Source organism: Lipotes vexillifer, unplaced genomic scaffold (assembly GCF_000442215.2).
Source record: "Lipotes vexillifer unplaced genomic scaffold, Lipotes_vexillifer_v1.1 scaffold153, whole genome shotgun sequence".
Lineage (NCBI taxonomy): Eukaryota > Metazoa > Chordata > Mammalia > Artiodactyla > Lipotidae > Lipotes > Lipotes vexillifer.
Window position 1 is genome coordinate 2,244,611 of NW_006774670.1, and position 20,269 is coordinate 2,264,879.

Genomic DNA, 20,269 nt, shown 5'->3' on the forward strand with positions numbered 1-20,269 from the left:
ATGCATGTGTGCATACACACACACACACACACACACACACACACACACACACACACATATATACACACACACACATAGAGAGAGGGTATATATAGATAGGTAACATTTGAAAGACATTTGCATATATAATGACACTTCACCCCTAAATATTTCAGCCTACATCTCCTAAGAATAAAGACATTCTCATCCCTAAGGAGAAGGACATGATCAAAATAGTATCATGTTGTTAAGACTCAACTGCCTAAAGAATATATTGTATCCACTTGCACATCAAGATATTCGGTGTGCTCTAACTCCAAACACAACCTTCTCAGCTTCATCTCCCACTAGTCTCCCGAACATACTTTATTTTCCAATCAGAGAATCTGGGCATCTCATTGTTCTCTCTGCTGTCAAGTCCTGCTCTTTCTAGTTTCTCTATGTACAAACATTCTTCTTTCTTCAAAATTCATGGCCATTAGAAATCTCATGCAAGAAGCGTTCCTTGATTCTTCCACACCCCTTCCAGAGGACAAAATAACCTCTCCTTGCTTTGCCATTTTCTACTTGTGGTGTCATTTTGTAAACATTTTTGAGCACCCTCTAGGATAAAGGCAATTTCTTATGTATCTGCATGTCACGTATAGCAAATCCCGTAGTTTGTAGGAGATATTCCATAAATAATTGTTAGATACTTAAGTTTTAAAAAATCCCAATTTTATATGTCTGGGAAAAGTTAAACTATGGAAAGAGTTAAGTGTTTTATCCTATGCAAATTCTTTCCATGTTGATAATCCAACTCCTATTCTTAAAGACCAAATCACGTGCTTAGTTTATTGACGTACACTCAGCATGCAGAGGACAATCTTTGAAAACTGTAAAACGTACTTACCTTATCGTTATTGTAATAAGAAATGCTAAGGCCATCAAATTTCACCCATCTCTTCTGAAACATGCGTTTTCTGTAAAAACGTGTGAAATTGTCATTTTTACATTTAAGACCCATGCGCTTGGATTTTAAATACATTTGTAATATAGAACTGTGTTGAGTACATTCCAATTTGATAGTAAGCAGTGAAGAAAACAGTAGGCTATGACAATGTACAGTTTTGGCAATGGTACAAAGGAAAGGAAATATATACAATGACACTTTCTAAACTGACCTAGGTGTTTTTAAAAAAGGATACTGCTAACAGTGTCATCATTTTTTAAAATGTAACCTGCAGTGTCATCATCCACATTGGTAAGGTTGAGTGGAAAACAAAGTGTGGTCAGAAACACTATCATGGCACCCATATCCCTTAAAGGAGATAATTCTTCAATGAAGATAACATAAATTTTTATCCTTCATTAAGCTTATAACATTTTATCTTATTTTTTTTTAATTTTTGCTTTGGGGCATGCATAATATTTTGCTAAAATAACAAAGCTTTGTCAGTTGGATTTACATAGATATATTATTTAATTCTAATCAAATAAGCTGAAAAGGCCCTGACTAAATATGGAGAATCATTTGCAATCATCCAAAATTCATTGAAACATTAACATTTTGAGAAAAAGAATCATATGAAAGGCAAATGCAGTTTAAAATGATTACTGACACGAGAAACAAAGCAAAATAATGTCATCATGTGTTCCCTATTTAGGCATAAAGGAGAAAACGATTTTCTGACTATATAAGGGAAAAGTGAAGACCCATTTCTAGTTGGGCTTGTTTTTGTTTTTTGTTTCAGTCCCCTTCCCTGAAGTCAGACAATCCTAAAGGTTTTGAATGTCTTATTCTCTATGCTACTCTCAGTGTGAACTGATACAATCTAGATACTTTTAGCCTTTATCACAGATAATATATGAAAACTAACTGGCTGTTTAAAAAACGAGTCATCTCTAAACAAATAGGTAGATAACCGCGTCTACCTTTTCCTTTTGCAGTTCTCTAACATGTTTAAGATAAGGAAATGGTATAGCTCTCTGTGGTTTTCAGAAGACTTAAAGGTAGAAAAAGCACCTCAGAAAGAGTGGAGAACTTGTCTTCTGGGCTCTTTCCTGGGCCACACACACCTATTACTGTAGTGAAATACAGCGAGCTGCCCACATTGATCATTAGCCAAATTATTCTGCTTAAGATAAAATTAGAGCAAATCTGATCAAACTGAGAAAAGTTTCAAAATTCATTGGTATGGACAACACTTTCACATATAAGCACTGAATTAATCATGAAGTAATAAGAACGTAAGACCTTACAATTATATAACTACAACTAACGACCCAGCCCTCTTTCCATCTTACTCCCTCTTCCTTCTGCTTTTTTTTTGTTTTTTCCTGTACGTGGGCCTCTCACTGCTGTGGCCTCTCCCGTTGTGGAGCACAGGCTCCGGACGCGCAGGCTCAGCAGCCATGGCTCACGGGCCCAGCCGCTCCGCGGCACGTGGGATCCTCCCGGACCAGGGCACGAACCCGCGCCCCCTGCATCAGCAGGCGGACTCTCAACCACTGCGCCACCAGGGAAGCCCCCTTCTGCTTCTTTTTAACTTCCCTTGGCCTGTCATGTGTTCTCTTAACCTTGTAACATCCAACAGTGTCGGTTTTCATTTCCTTCACTGACTCAGAGGTTCTTCAAGTTGCCAGCATTGAGTTACAAGGTAAAGAAATACTAAGCAAACACACAGTCATTATACATTGAATAAAATCACTTAGCACTCATTTCATACTGATCTCTGTCACACTTAAAGGCAGGTGAGCAAACATCTTCCCACACAATCTCAACAGTAATTCTATAAATCAAGATTTTGTTTTAGGCCCACCTTACATGGTGAATAGTAGTAAGCTAGAGCTCAGTAGTACATATAATCTTCCATTTTAGAATAAAAATAATCAACGTCTGTGGGAGATAACGGCCTTAGGACCTTCCGTTAGCCCTCTAATTCCTTTGCTAATTACTCCTTACCTTTCAGAGTTCCACCTAAACCACCTATACAGACACTCCTTCCCTGATGAGCCAATCCAAAGCAAGTCACAAAGCTGTCCTCTCAAAGCACCCTCTCCTTTTCCACATAGCACTTAACACAATCTCTAATTACATGTTTGTTTAGTTGCTTGATGTCTCCCACACGAAGGATGCTTCACTCTCTACTCTATGATCAGCAACTAACACAGAGACACATATGGCACTAAAAAACAATCTGTTCAATGAAAGAGTGACATGATTAAGCACATATCCCCTTAGCGAAAAACAGCCAGATGACAGACAGATAAAACCTCAAATGACCACCACTCAAATAACCAGCATATTTTAAAAGAAAGGCTGCCAGAAGGTGAGAAAACTTCCGAAACCTCAGAGTTAGATTAAAAGTTTCAAAATGTGCCAAAGCTGGAAGTGAAAAGAAGTTTAGAACCTACATTTTTTTTTTTTTTTTTTTTTTGGCTGTGTTTGGTCTTCATTGTGGGCTTTCTCCAGTTGTGGCGAGCGGGGGCTTCTCTTTGTTGTGGTACGTGGGCTTCTCATTGCAGTGGCTTCTCTTGTTGAAGAGCAAGGGCTCTAGGCGCGCGGGCTTCAGTAGTTGCGGCTCGCAGGCTCAGTAGTTGTGGCACGCGGGCTCTAGAGCACAGGCTCAGTAGTTGTGGCGCACGGGCTTAACTGCTCCGCGGCATGCAGAATCTTCCTGGACCAGGGCTGGGAACTCCTGTCCCCTGCACTGGCAGGCGGATTCTTACCACTGTGCCACCTGGGAAGTCCCTAGAACCTACTTTAACATGTCTTACTTAAGATGGTTTAGTTGCGGCCACTTGGACTCAAAGTTTTCTTAGAATTCCATCACCATCTGGATAGACAGTTTGAGGTCTGAGGCATCATCCAGGAACTTAACATTCATGTCCACAGGAAAATGAGAAGGAGAGGAGGGAGGGCAGACAGCTCAGAGATCAGTCAGAGATGCTACCAGGTGACAAGCTACATTTCTCTTCTCAGGCACTGACTACAAACTACACACTGGATGCTTGGCTTTCTAAAGAAAGCCAACCAAAATGTCAGCCTCTGAGAGACTCAACGCCTAAGATATTCCCCCAACTATTTTTTAATTTTCTCAGCTACCGGGTGACTATTAGGTGTGTTCAGACATTTTAACCGAATATTTTGAAAGGTTAAATCTGTTTAATAATCTATGGAAGGACAGGTCAATAAGACAAATCCCAGCCCACACTGAAATGGAATGAGAGTGTGGCCGCTGAAAAATCAAATGTTCTGTAGTTGGAGAGAGCGACTTTGCTATCCTGCTGTTAAAACATTACTTCTGCTACCATTCATTCATCCAGTCAGCCATCAAATCTGTGGGTAACTATTCTGTGGACACTGTCCTCCAGCCATACTGCCTCCTCTGTCTAGATGCTTTCTTGCCTCGTGGCCTTCCCATAGGCCATTTTCTTCATTGGAATGCTCCCTGCCTCCTCCTGACCTGGCTTAGATCCTTGAGATCCTTGAGATCTCAGCTCAAAAGTCATTCCCCCAAGTGGCCACCATTGAGTAACACATAGATCCTTCAGGTTCCTTTGGTCTCTTGCTCCATTTCTTTACTTAATGACACTTAGCAGAATTTGCAACTATATATTTGATATGTGTCCTCCACCTCCCATACTAGGTATTGAGATCCTTGAGTGCAGAAACCATTTGTTTTTTTAATCAATGTAAAACCAGCAACTACCACAGTTTCTAGCATATAAAATATGCTGAATATCTAGTGAATAAACTAACAAATACATATATTTCTCATTGCAAGATGCTTCCTCAAATTTTCATGCTATGTATAGAGAAAACAAATACTACTAAGAAAACCACTTCACCCTTAAGTTCATTTTTTGCTTTTTTCAAGTACAAAGATCAGAATTTTTATATGACAAAAGCTTTGTAATTCATCATTAGTTTCCACGTAATTTTAAAATACATTTTATAGTTAAATATTTTTAAATGTATTCTTTAACATGTGTGCATTTTGTACCTTCCTATTTAAAAATTAATTAATAAATTAAATGTTTCTAAAACTAAATTTATATAAACATGTTTAATCTATTTTGCTCATTAAATATGTCAACACTCAATTAGTTATTTTATGCATGTGAACTTCAATACTGAATTCTAATAACTGGCTAATTAAAGATAAGAAGTTATACTTAGATCCTTTCTCACAATTCCTCTTTCTAGCAAATGGAAACTTGAATTTAAATTGTTAAACTCAATAAATTAATCAAAATTTCAACTATTGATACATAAAAGGGAAAGCTTAAGAACCACTGTTTCTAAATTTCAATAAAATTTTAAATTAAAAAATTGGTGAATAGTAAATTTTTAAGAATTATCTTTCCTTACCAGAGTTAAATATTTTTTCTAATGTATTTATAAAAATCTACTTGATACCAGGCAACTAAATCCAGTGTAATTATGTAAAATTAATCTATTACACACAATTAGAGGTTTCTAAAGTACTTTAAACGCTTTCTCTGACATAAGTTATGTCTTTCCCTTAAATTTCAATTAACAATTTATTTAGTAAATGTTAAAAAAAAAGACAAAGTATAAAATACAGTGTCACTCTAGTCTGTGTTCCTACTATCACATGACACAAATTAGAACTGACTAATGGATTATTATACAGAGAAGAGGTTTTAAAGCCTGTCAATAAAGAACTTATTAATCTTGATAATAAAAACAACACTTATATAGTGCTTTGTTCTAGGCACTGTTGCAAGCCATATACAAACATTAGTTCATTCAGTCCTCCAAACAATCATATGAGGCAAGTAATATTATTATTCCCATTTTACAGATGAAGGCACAGAGGAGCTGGCAGGTTAAATAATTTGCCCAAGTCACACAACTGATAAAGATCATTTCTGTAAGTCAAATCCAGGCAGTCTGGTCCCAAAGTCTATGCTCTTAACAACTACACAAAACAGACTCTGGTACATTTTATGGCAAAGCACCCTCAATATCCCTTTAGGTAGCAATAACATTTGACCTCTACCCATTTAATATGTGAGTTCAATTCTGCAAAGTGCTTCAGAATTCCTTCGGGAAAAAAAGGTAAAGTAGACGTGAAAAATATTAGCCTAGGTCTTATCCTATTTTGTTTTTAGGGTTCTAAAGGAAAACATTTCTTTGAGAAGCCTTTTTAGAATAATTCATAAGGCATGTGTGGTGTTATTGAATGGATTTCTATAAGCACTTCCCTTGAGCTCTAGTAGGGCAGGTTGTGTGAAGTTTCAACTGCTATCATAAATACAGCCTTGCCACCTGGTGTCAGTTTTTGTTGTCTCAAAAACTGTGTGTCTTAAAAATTCTTTTTTAACAACAGTGTATATACAAACAATTACATCTCTATTTATGAAGTATATACATGAAGGCACTCCTGTTTAATTTCAATCCTAAGTGCCAGAAGGGTTTTTTTTTTTAAAGAGTACATCTTTTAGCTTTATAAAAAACTACAAAATTGGATAAGCATGCTAACCAATGATATTAATTTAAAGTGGCAGAGGCTACCAAACTGTCATCTTCAAATATCACATAACCGAAATGAACCTCAAAGTAACTAAGTCAAATTTATGGCTTTTATTAATCATGGTATTTTAATCATCAAAAAATACTTCTCAATTATTCTAAACAATATCTAAGAAAAAAGATATCATAGACATACTGTTCCAGATTCACCTGCCTTGTTTACATAATCCTGAAGAATTATATGCATATTTTATCTTATTTTCTACTCTAACACTAACTAGACTCAATATTTTTTAGAACTACTACAATTTCCAAAAGTATAGATTTTTGTTTATCTAATTACTCATTTTCTATTTAGTTATTTTATCTCATTACTCTTAAGTATGAGGCTTCTAAATGCTGCAGTATTATAAGACCCAGCAATCCCACTATGGGGCATATACCTAGAGAAAACCATAATTCAAAAAGACACATGCCCCCCAATGTTCATTGCAGCACTATTTACAATAGCCAGGACATGGAAGCAACCTAAATGTCCATCAACAGACAAATGGATAAAGAAGATGTGGTAAATATATACAATGGAGTATTACTCAGCCATAAAAAAGAACAAAACTGGGTCATTTGTAGAGACGTGGATGGACTTAGAGACTGTCATACAGAGTGAAGTAAGTCAGAAAGAGAAAAACGCATATTATATGTATATGTATATTATATATTATAAATTCTATGTATATATGTATAATATTATATAATATATAGGTATAAAATATATATGTATATATATTTTATACACATATATTATATATTATATGTATAAAATAGATAAGAACCTATTGTATAAAAAATAAATTAAATTTAATTTAAAAAAATAGTAAATGCTGCAGTATTAGTTATGAAGTATTTTATAGACACACATCCAAGGAATTATAATATTTCCAGAAAATATCAGCCCTTTTTTCTAGACTGTATTTCCTTACTTTTAAGTAAAACAAAATGATTGTTTCCAAGATTATATGAACCAAAATGAGTCGGGGCCAAAAAACAAAAACAAAACAAAAATTTTCTGAAATCCCAGCTTCCATTTCTGCTTTAAATGAGAAAAAACAAATTTTAAGATTAAATCTCAAGTGCTAAAAGGAGCTTTAGAAGCCAATGATAAAGCACGAATTTTAATGTGTGACTTCCAACTTTTACAATATTCACAAAGAGCTTTGTGCTTACATGACATGGTATATGAAAAACCACGTTAAAAGACTCAGGCCTCTTTATTTTATGGAGTCATACTCTGTTAAAAAAGCAAAAAATCCAACATGAAACCAGCTTCTAGTCTTAACTGAATGAATGACCAATGAAAAGTTTGCATTTATCTCTACTCCTCCTAAAACCTCAAAGGATTAAAAAACAAATAAAAATAAATAAATAACTACAAGCCAACACTGACCGGAAAAGTAAATGATAGCATCAGTATCAAGAAATCAGGAAAGCCTAAGAAGGGATAGGAACTAACTCAGGAGGTTTCAGAGAACTGATTGCTAAGCCTGCAAGAGATCAGACTGAGAGGAAAACCAATTTACTCACAAAATTTCAGAAGGTCTCAGGATATACAGGCACAAGTAACTCTGGAAGTGACTATGAAGGAGAGGGGGGTACTGAGAATAGAACAGTTGTTGAAAGGCAATTAAAGAGATAAACTTGCACCCCTCACCCCTCCATCCCAGAATCCCTCCCTTACTTCTCAGCTGGAAAACTGTCCCTCCTCTTCCTCAACAGGATAAGAGGGTTTTATTCACTGGAGAAGATCAAACAGGGGTCTCTGGACTGGGAGACTCAGACAAGGCTAAAGGTAGGGGACAGCATTAAAAACAGCAGAACCACGTCTATATCATAAATATTTATACTCAAAGTCCACGTTCCCCTACTGAGCTCCCAAAAAGCTGTTAACCACTCTTACCACCCTCAATAAGGAGATTCATTTAAAAGATACTGGCATGAGGAGTCTCCAAGGAAACACATTAGGAAAGCTTAGCAAGATCATCTTACAAGAAATAGAAAGACCCATCAGGGCCTGATCCAATCAGCTTTGTAGGATCTCATTTTAAGTGAACAGCCCAAACAGAGATTCATGAAAGGAAGAGGCAATAGATACGGCAAACTTCACTGTTGTCTTATTCTAAGAAACAGCCACAACAGCCCCAGCATTCAGCAACTACCACGCTTGATCAGCAAGGAGCCATCAACACCGAGGCAAGACTCTCCACTAGCAAAAAGGTTATGACTTGCCGAAGGCTCAGATGATGGTTAGCATTTTTTGGCAATAAATTTTTTTTTTAATTAAAAAAATTAAAAGCCCAAGATTAAAAAAACATTTGAGGAAAACATCTCTAAGATAAAAGATGGGGAAGAAACCCTCCTCCAAAAAATTGAAAGAAACAGACACTACAGGAAAAGAAAGCTTCAAAACACTTATTAATATCCATAGAAAGATAAGAGAATATATTAAGTCCATGGAACAATAACAGTACATTATAAGATGAACAGTCAAAAGAAAGAAAGTGCTTCTACATTAAATATAGGACAACAAAAAACAAAAGTGGGTTAGAAAATACAAGCTAAATAAGCTTCCTTAGGGGGCTGTAAGATGGTGAAATTGATGTGTGTATGTATTTTGGTTACTTCACAAATTCATAGTCCTGAGGAAGAATTTGTGGAGAAATGAATTTTAAGTACATAAAAAAATAAGTAAACCAAAAAGAATCAATAATTATTAACTCCAAGGAAAACTAAAGGTTGCAAATGAAAGAAAAATTAATCATAATATGTTGCAAAGCTCAAATATGAGTAGCATTTACATAGATATTAAGAGTATAAAACTAAATACAGATACAACGTAGACATTTTATATGGCTACTTTAAAAGAATGATTAGATGGGAACTGTGTCTACACAGGGGGGACAGTGGGTGAAAATGAATAAATATTATATTCCATGGTAGTGCCTCAACAGCTAATTACTAACACTGAAGAGTCAGAAAGAAACAGTATGAAAAAATTATTAAGATAAAGTAACCCTCAGAATGGGAGAAAATATTTGTAAATGAAACAACAGACAAAGGATTAATCTCCAAAACATACAAACAGCTCATGGAGCTCAATATCAAAAAAACAAACAACCCAATTAAAAAATGGGCAGAAGTCCTAAATAGACATTTTACCAAGGAAGACATACAGATGGCCAAGAGGCACATGAAAAGATGCTCAACATCACTAATTATTAGAGAAATGCAAATCAAAACCACAATGAGGTATCACCTCACACCGGTCAGAATGGCCATTATCAAAAAATCTAGAAACAATAAATGCTGGAAAGGGTGTGGTGAAAAGCAAACCCTCCTGCACTGCTGGTGAGAATGTAAACTGATACAACCACTATGGAGGACAGTATGGAGGTTCCTTAAAAAACGAAAAATAGAATTACCATACGACCCAGCAATCCCACTACTGGGCATGTATCCTGAGAAAACCATAATTCAAAAAGAGTCATGTGGGGCTTCCCTGGTGGCGCAGTGGTTGAGAGTCCACCTGCTGATGCAGGGGATGCGGGTTCGTGCCCCGGTCCGGGAGGATCCCACATGCCGCGGAGCAGCTGGGCCCGTGAGCCATGGCCTCGGGGCCTGTGCGCCCGGAGCCTGTGCTCCGCAACGGGAGAGGCCACAGCAGTGAGAGGCCCACGTACCGCCAAAAAAAAAAAAAAAAAAAAAGAGTCATGTACCACAATGTTCACTGCAGCACTATTTACAATAGCCAGGACATGGAAGCAACCTAAATGCCCATCAACAGATGAATGGATAAAGAAGATGTGGCACATATATACAATGAAATATTACTCAGCCATAAAAAGAAACAAAATTCATTTATTTGTAGTGAGGTGGATGGACCTAGAGTCTGTCACACAGAGTGAAGTAAGTTAGAAAGAGAAAAACAAATACCGCACGCTAACGCATATATATGGAATCTAAAAGAAAAAAAAAAAAGGTACTGATGAACCTAGTGGCTGGGCAGGAATAAAGACGTAGACATAGAGAATGGATTTGAGGACACAGGTGGGAGGGGGAAGCTGGGGCAAAGTGAAAGTAGCATCGACATATATATACTACCAAATGTAAAATAGTTGGCTGGTGGGAAGGAGCAGCATAGGACAGGGAGATCAGCTTGGTGCTTTGTGATGACCTAGAGGGGTGGGACAGAGAGGGTGGTAAGGAGGCTCAAGAGGGAGGGGATATGGGGACATGTATATGCATATGGCTGATTCACTTTGGTGTACAACAGAAACTAACACAGCATTGTGAAGCCATTATACTCCAATAAAGATGTATTTTTTTTAAAAAAAAAAGATAAACAAAGTAAGTACCAAAAGAAACTACTAAAGAAAGTAGAAAGTGGCTGCCTCTTGTGATAAAGTGGGAAAAGAGGAAAACTGCTTTTCTTCCTCCAGTTTTATTGAGATATAATTGACATACCACACCATATAAGCTTAAGGTGCACAGCATAATGATCTGACTTACATACATCATGAAATGATTATCACAGTAAGTTTAGTGAACATCCATCATCTCATACAAATGCAACATTAAATATTAAAAAGAATCTCCTTGTGATGGGAACTCTTAGGTTTTACTCTAACAACTTTCATGTAGAACATACAACAGTGTTCATTATATCTATCATGCTATACATTACAAGTACTTATTTATCTTATAAACTGGAAGTTTGGACCTTTTGACTGTCTTTATCCAACTTCCCCTCTCCCCAGCTATTTTTTCTTAATAAGCCATGCAGAACTTTCAGAGGCTTTAAACCATGTGCTTTTATAACCACTAAAAAACTTAATTTTGAAGGTTTAATGTGAACACATGATTTCTTTACCTTATAGTTGCCAAGGTAAGAACTGACTAGAACTTACTTTTGGTAACATTATCAAAGGTCACCTGAAATGAAATGATGCTCTTCTGAAAAGAAAGCAAGCTGAGGTTTACTGAGCCCTGCTCAAGGGGCTCTGTAGTCAGACCCAATGTTAACCTACTTTTCCAACTGATCCCACAGAGGAAGCCTTGACCTTACACTTTTATGTGTGGGAAACAGCGGTTCTGAGACATTGAGTCACACAGCAAATGAGCGATAGCTTGACAATTCTAATTTCTGCCTGATTCCAACACGCTCATTCACTTCTCTGCAGCTAGACTGACTGAAATTAGCCATGTTATTTTAATAAACTAAGAATTTTTCCTCAAATTACAGATAAAATATGGAAGCCTTTTATTTGCTTGGCATGGTCTTCACAAGTTATGTGTGATTTTGGAGAAAAGGCCAACTAGTTCACCGGTATAAAAAGATACTTTTTATCAGAGATTTAAGATTCAACTTTAAGTTCAACACACTGATTGATATAGAAAACCCTGGTCAGATAGAGAGACTTCTCAACTTTCCACTACAACTGCTTTTCACTGAAAGGCTGGCCACAGGACAGCACTCCCAGGAGGCTTGAGGCCCTCACACACTTATGGAGCAGGTGGAAAACTACTCCACTAAAGCAGCCTTGGAGATTCTGGGCACAGGCTGGAAAGTCAGCCACTGACAAAGGAACCAACAGTATAAGTTCTGATCTCCCTCCAAGTCATGGGTGGCTTCTAAGTGATCTCTCAATCAATGTTTGGAACTTGACCCCTTTTTTGGTATTTGATCACTGGCTTTTTCATTTTCCCTAGTTCTGTGTTCAACCTGGACATGTAATTCTCTGGCAATTTCTTCCTCCTGGTCCTAGAGCCTAACTTGCGTCTTCCATAAAAGAACCTCAGCTAACCCCTCTATTTATCTCATAGACTTCAGGACATCCAGATATCACTGACATCAGTGCCTTTTCACTCCCTCTAGCCTGAAAAGTATTTCATCTAAACACGCCAGTTGAAATGGTATCCATTTTCCAAAGGTCAGTCGAGCTGCTATTTCTCCTCCTTAGGAGATCTCTGAAGAAATGTTTTCTCAACCCCTCTGTAACCTCATGATTCTGTATTCTGTGGACATTTCTGTACCAATTATTATACGTTATCTTTCAAATTTATTTTCATTTGTATTTTTTTCTGCCCTCTGTAACCTCATGATTCTGTGCTCTGTGGACATTTCTGTACCAATTATTATACGTTATCTTTCAAATTTATTTTCATTTGTATTTTTTTCTGCCCTCTGTAACCTCATGATTCTGTGCTCTGTGGACATTTCTGTACCAATTATTATACGTTATCTTTCAAATTTATTTTCATTTGTATTTTTTTCTGCCCTCTGTAACCTCATGATTCTGTGCTCTGTGGACATTTCTGTACCAATTATTATACGTTATCTTTCAAATTTATTTTCATTTGTATTTTTTTCTGCCCAAAGTGGAAGATACAAAAAAGGCCAGGAACACATCTTGCTTATCCTTGTATTCGTCCAGAAATTCTTGAGCATATTATGTACACGAATTTCTGAGTTAACCTTGCATGTTCAGCTCCTGCTGTCCTGGACTGACATTACCACACAATGCTTCTCTATGGTTAAAAACATTAATTTTTTAAAAGAGGAATTTAGCTGAGTAAGAAAAAGTGTTCTAAAACATCTTGTCAAGTAAAAATATGAATTCCTCAAGATATATTGCAGTTTTTATAACTATGCTCAGTGCGTGATACCAAACCCACAAACATCATTAGAAAACAGCAGGTTAAAGTCAAAAGCGTTTCCTAGTTGCAAATATTCTTGGATATTTCAATACCTGGTTCTCCTAGAAGGGGTGTGGCACATTCAACCATGCTCTCTTTGATTTACAGAAACTCACAGGATTCTTCCTCTGAGTTGCACATTCAGGAAATTCTGGAATAAATTCTATCCAGTCTTCCATATTTGCATCTACTCAGACTTGCTGAAAAGCTTGAGCTTATTAGTTGCAGATAGGAAAGGGGAAGGAAAGAGACTTGTTTTTTTATCTTCAAAACCCAGTGAGGTTTTTTTAACGCAAGACCATTTATTAAGTTTCTCATCTGCCTCACCTGTTTGAAACACTAACAGCAAACCCAAGTTCAACATTTTATCAAGTTTTTTCCATACAATTTTTAAACCAACAGTATAAGGCTATATTATAATTAGATCATTCGAATAGCTAAATAAATGTTCGTACTTTAAGTTCAGCTGGAAGTGTTTCCATATTTCTCTAGCTGCATGGTGTTATACAATTATTTTCTTACTAAATATTGGGCAGTTTTCACATACTGTGCATTGATTCAGAACTCGCATTTCCATTTCAAAGCAAACAGGCACTCAATCACATGAAATAAATCCAGATTATGAATTTTATTACTTTGTTTAATGTCACTCATGACTTAGGACAGTTTCCAACACTATTTGGAGAAGGATAACCAAGTATAGCTTTTTTTGTGTGTGTGGCGTATCTTGTGGGATCTTAGTTCCCTGACCAGGGGTTGAACCCAAGCCCACAGCACTCAGAGCACAGAGTCCTAAATACTGGACAGAGCAGGGAATTCCCACTATTTGTTTTTAAACTGTGTTTTGAAAATACATGTACTCACATACAGAAAACAGCAGGTTAAAAAGTCAAAAGGGTTTCCTACATGTCTATAGGGGGAAACAGAATTTAGACAAACGCACTGAGAGTTCACTGCTCTGTTAATGTACACCAGCACTATCAACGGCACCAGCAGATTTCCAACCAAAACAGTGTCTGGAGTTTAGTTTTTAATACAAGATCACTATAAATTAAAAAATAGCTGTTTTAGAAAGATTGAAAGAAAAAACGATGTCTAATACTAGTTTTTTTTTTACTAATTCATTCAACAACAAACACTAAGAATATCTACCACTTGCTAGGCAACCTTCTAGTTGCTGAGGATACCACAGTAAACAAAAACCAATATAGATGACTGTCCCCATGGAGCATATATGCAACAAATAAATCATCAAGTGTATAAGCTATGAGAAAAATAATTAAGGGAGCCATGGGGTGGTGAGGGAGGGGCAGTGATAATATTAACTTTGGTGTGTTCAGGGATTTGTGCAAAGGAGACTTTAGAGCCAAGAACTTGAGGGAGGTAAGGTACAAGTCATGCTGCTCTCTGGGTACGAGCATTCAGGGCAGAAAGAAGAACAAGTTCAAAGGTACCCGAAGAGAGATCCTGCTTCTTATTATGTCTAGATTTGATAGAATAATAAAGTAGTTTCCTTGTTCCGTAATCTATCAGGTTATAATTTTCGATGTGGGGCCCAAAGGAGATGGAGGAAGCTGATATAAGATTTCAGCTAACCCTCAAATCTGTTTTATGCTACTATGGCCCAAAAGCCAAACCTGGCCCATTAAATGTGTTTATAAATAAAGTTTTATGGAAACACAGCCTCATTCATCAGTTTACACATTCTCTGTGGCTGCTTTCATGCTACAACTGCAGAGTTGCTGAGCTCCCACAGACACCATATGGCTGTAAAGATTAAAGTATTTATTATCTGACCCTTTACAGAAAAAAGGTGCTAATACTTTCTCTGTGGAATTCAGAATGCCATCAAAATCAGTGCTACCTCCACCAAAGAGACATGCGACCATGAGTTAAACAAAGCTCAGTAACCTCTGCATAAGGAATGGGTAGGCATCACTTTGTCTAATTAATAAGTATCTTAAACACCCTCACCATAGCCTACAGAGTCTAACCAGAAAAAGGAAAAATGGAGATTCCACTTGTGGTCTAATAAATACATGCTTCTTGGCTAGTTACACATATTTCTTTTAAGTCGTAGCAATATAATCATGGAGAAGAGCTTTTTAGTTTCTTGGTGATATAACAAGCTCCTCTGTTTACCTTCCCAGCTGCATCCTGGTAACCTGGAAAAAGACTCTGAAGTCAGAAAACTCAATTATTTTCTCTAAAATGGAAAAATAAAAATCTCAAAAAATTACAGCCTCTAACCTTAGGCAGGTTCAGAATAGAAAGGATGGAAAGTCAGAGTTCTGATAAAAAGAGAGAGGAAATGTTCTAACTATCCCAGAGGTGGCCAGTAATGGTGAAGCTTTCTCAGTGTGCCTGCAACATAAACATACTAACCTAACCCCGTCAAGATCGAGGTACCACCCACCAGAGATCATTCAGGAAACCACAGCTGGTAGGGGCTCTGTATGCAGAATCTGCTAAATCTTCCAGTGATACTTTGAGAGAGCACTGGGATCTCCCTAATCATCTAAATTCTACAGAAATGAAAGACCTGAGACTATTCCCACTCAATGTTTCATTCCACCAGTGTGTATATTTGAGTAATGACTCATACCGGTGCAATTTGACTATGCATTTACCAATAATACCGATGACTGATGAAAAGCAGACACAGTTAACTACTTTGTCATCCTAATGGAACCAGAAAGGAGTGAGACAAAATATGTGATGCTAAGAGGTTCTCTGCTTCAGTTTAGTCAACATCTAATTTGCTAAAGGGATGCAATCCTATAAAGTATTAATCATGTAATTACTAACCACAAAAGGGTTCAGCTTTTTTTTTTCCGATTTCTTAAGAAATATCATTCCTTCTCCCACTAGTCAACTGATGCTTCTTATAGCAATTTTTTTTCTAATAAAATTTATTTTAGGAGAAAACAAGGCTTTCTAGAAATGATGCACCTTTTCAGGGGAAGAGTAGAGAAAACCAGCACAACATAGGGACCACAACAACTACTTAAACAGAAGAGATTTAATCCCTAAATAATTTAATAATTCATGAGGAACATTTCCAGTAAATATTTCAAAAGGACATTCAAAATTCAGGATGTCAGAAAATAATTCTAATTAAACATAATCCCTCCCCAAAGATTTCTCAGTACTGCAAAATGCTTAAGGACAGAAGTTTCTTTGTCAACAACTGAAATGATAAATCTGCTTTTAAAGTATAATATTCAAGGGACTCTGACCTTTTGTGCAACATTCAAAACTCAAAACAATATATCAATAGCAGTGAAGCCTAAAATGTAACAGTGACAGACTTTCCCCTAACTACAATAAGCCTTGTATTCCCAAACAGAACACTGTTATAATGGGAGCGAAGTGCGAAGGCCAAACAGTGTGGGCTGAGTAATACAAACTCAATCGGTGTTGTTTTTCTTTGCTACAAATTGAGATACAGGATAGTGCATTTTAGTGCAAAGTTAGAAACTAACATTAAGGATCTAGATGTGAAATCAGACTTCCAGTTTTAATTTGCTATGCAGAACCTTAACCCAGAATTCCATACAGCACATGGCCCATGCCCCACATTATATCTAAAGAACAGCATTTGCAAAAGTGTATTGAAAGTCCCTAGAAACTGTCTCTGTATGCAGTGGGGAGTGGGGAGGAGCAACAGCAACCTAGCAGATTTAGAAATGGATACGCTTGAATTTTTTAAAATATGCCACTTAGGAAAAAAAAAACAAAAAAGAATAAATACATACCCTTGGGGACAGAGTTTGTCAAGCCATCCCGATTTAACCTTTCTTGCAGATGATCCATAAAAACAGGCATAAGGAGATATTACATTTGAGGAAATGATTGATGAATCAGCCTTTCCACTTGTGGAGCTTAGTGGATAACTGTGCCTATTAACAGGGACCAAATTCACTGCTTTTTGAGTCCTAGATTTAGATGGCTTTGAATGTTTTCTTCTTAAACTGTGAAAGCATTCTTCTACTGTTGAATATTCCGATTCCGAACCAGAGTCTATAGGAAGATTGTTTTTGTCCTCTCGAGGTATCCAAATATCTTCTACTTTGTCTTCACTTATATTCTCCATCCTGTTATCATATATGCTAAATGAAAAAAGAATGGTTTTAATATTTCCCACAGCTCTACGTGACTTAAGCCATTGGTTACTTTTTCTATTTATAAACAACCAATCACAGAAATTTAAGGCCAGGAAAAATCGTGGAGTTCAATTAATGCATCTGATAATTTTTAAAACTTCCTGAAAAATAGAAATCTCTCATTATACTAACACATATTTGAATACTACTAGAAGTAGTGTATTTTTTCTTATGTATTATTTAATCTGACCTGTGTATTTTGGGGGTTGGATGTGAGTGGTGAGGATGGAGACTTCCATATTCTCTGCATCACAATTTAAATGTCTTCACCAGCACCAGTAAGTGGCCAGCCACTTAATGGGCCAGATCATGAACCACTACCTCGTGGAGAGAGGTACTGGAGATCTTATTTCGACATGTTGCCCCTTCTCTGACTCTCCACTAATTGACTTCAAGGACCCTATGTTCCATCATAATGTAATAAAACAAAGAGTACATCTGACTGGTGAGAACTTTAGTATTATTTTGCATCACTAATGAGAAAAAAACTGCACCACAGTGCTAACTAGAAAACAAGAAAGGGCCAGGGTACATTCAGAAGGTAAAAGCTGTATGACATATAATACTTACTGGAACACATAGTTGTTAAGTATATTCCTATAGATTTAAGGAACAACAAAACAGATTGGCTCAGCCATTTATGCATAATAAAACTCATTACAAAGAAGTTTTTGCTAATCAATGAAACAGATATGCCTAGGAGTCAAATTACATCCTTCTGGACGTGGTATTCTAAAAATCGTTGCCACCTTAAAGGACTTAACTTGGCCCCTTCCACATTCTGCACTGTAGTAAGTTCATATCAAATACCTACTGAAGATTCTCAATTATTTAGTCTCATCTTAAGGAAACCCTCAACAGTGTTAGCCTTGGAGAATAAAGGTTAAAATAGACAAATGTTAGGTAATGATGCACTACATCAAGTGCTAATAAAGTGAGAGAAAAATAAAATTTAAGTTGGTACCTTACAAACTCTATTCAATCTCATGTGTGATCCAAATAACTGGATAATTTTCAAGCTGCTTGTCAATGCTGAACTTCTAATAAAAGGATACATTACATTTGTAAAAATTCTGCACCTCACATAGTGACATTTTTGGCACTGCCCCTTTTCTTCTTTATAGTAAGGTAACTTCCTATCTTTAAAGTGCAAACATGGTCACCACATATTTGCCACTTTGGGAAAGGGAGAATGGTTTCAATTAGGAAAAGACAAAAATAATGTGCTACAGACTGTCGATTTACAGGCTCTAAATTCAATTACTGAAATGAGTGCTGTTGTCAAAAGAAAGGATTTGAACTTACCAATGTAAACTATTTTCTTAGAAATATAATATGAGCAAGAATTCAACATTGTATATTATATAACATTTTATTCAAAAGAATTAATCGTCATCAATCATGTCCTCATACCTTGATTTGACAAAAAATGAGTTTCTTTCGGTAGTTGTTTCCCCTTTGAGTGTTTCTTCCTGGGTCCAAAATTCATTCTTTATGGATCTCTTCTATAAAAAAAAGATACACGTTTTTTTAGGGGAGCAATATTCTACAAAGATTCACAGTATCCGGGTTTAGTTTTATTAAACAAACATCTATTTGTTTAGATCAATTTTCAATAAAAACAAATTAATTAGGGTGACTATATTAAATGGTAGCCTTTTGATCCCTTTTTCAATATTTTATTTAAATCATTAATAACTCATCATTTCAACTAAGAAGAACAGAAGATGCTAAGAATAAAATTTATTTACTTTTACTTTCCCACTTACTTTTTGTCTTCCAACTTCTCTTTCATCATGACCAAGAAATAAAATACCAAAAGAGCACAAGTGGTGGAGAGGAAAGACTAAGTAATAAACTGAATAATTAAGATTTGTAAATAGTTAGAAGTCTGTCTATATTTGGGTATAAGGCAAAGTAAAATCTAGTAGCTTTTGTCAGTTTGCCTTTCCTTTTTACAGGGATTTGTCTTATTCTTTTTTTTTTTTTTTTTTTAAGTAGCTTGTGGTAAATTTTGAAAACCCACTGATCTGTATTCCTAAAATCAAACTGAAATGTATTTCTGTGATATATTTTTAAAGATATAAATCTGCCATGATTTTACTGAGCAGAATTTCGCTGAATAGAAATTTCTTTCTTCAATATAACACATTCTTCAAACAGCTTAAAGGAAAATGAAGAGGCATATATAGGCAGAAAAGCAAAGAATTGAATATGGAAAGAAATTAAAATGTATGGGACTAACCTTGGAATTTTCTAGTCTCTGGAAGAGAACGGTCTCTCCATAAGGGAAAATGGAAGATGAATTCTCCTCATTCGTATCTTTTGGGGGAATTATAGGATGAGAATGTAAAGATGTGAATAATGTGAAATATTATTTTTAAAAAGCATGTGTTTAATTATTTTATAGCAATATCACAACTTAAGCTTTATTCTCTGAGAGTCCAAAATTCTGCTCATAATTCTTACCCTCAAATCAACTCTAAGCATGATTTTCTCAATGTATACACCCCTCACTTCACAACCAAAACACATTACTCACTGTTTCTCAAAGTGTGATGCGTCACATTTGCCCTTGCTAACCTATAGGATCCACATTAATATAAGTAAGCACATTTCCCCATACAATGGAAATTGTCATGGTGTGTTTATAATGTTAATTCCTAAATAAGAGGTTAGTTTTAATGGCAGAAAATTAATCTTAATTCTTTTATAATTTTAAACAAATGATCATTAAAAATTCACTAACATAACAGCTAGATGTTACAGCATTCAAAATGCCAGAATCCACTTAATATAATCCCCCTAGTACCATAACTACTAATGCACCTGTAAGTAAATTCTTTCAAGAGAATTTCCACAATCCCTGAATTACATCGATCCACAAGAA

General features: G+C 36.1%; 1 protein-coding gene across 1 annotated transcript in view; it reads right to left on the reverse strand.

Annotated features, from left to right (window-relative positions):
- The window catches only part of ARAP2 (ArfGAP with RhoGAP domain, ankyrin repeat and PH domain 2), a 183,717-nt gene that overhangs the window by 143,142 nt on the left and 20,306 nt on the right, over nt 1-20,269 (reverse strand). Inside the window, exons 3-6 of the mRNA XM_007449426.1 lie at nt 19,625-19,701; nt 18,793-18,884; nt 16,972-17,325; nt 872-941 (exon numbers count right to left, since the gene is read on the reverse strand). Of these exons, the coding sequence (XP_007449488.1) occupies nt 872-941; nt 16,972-17,325; nt 18,793-18,884; nt 19,625-19,701 (593 nt within the window). The remainder of the gene's footprint in view (nt 1-871; nt 942-16,971; nt 17,326-18,792; nt 18,885-19,624; nt 19,702-20,269) is intronic.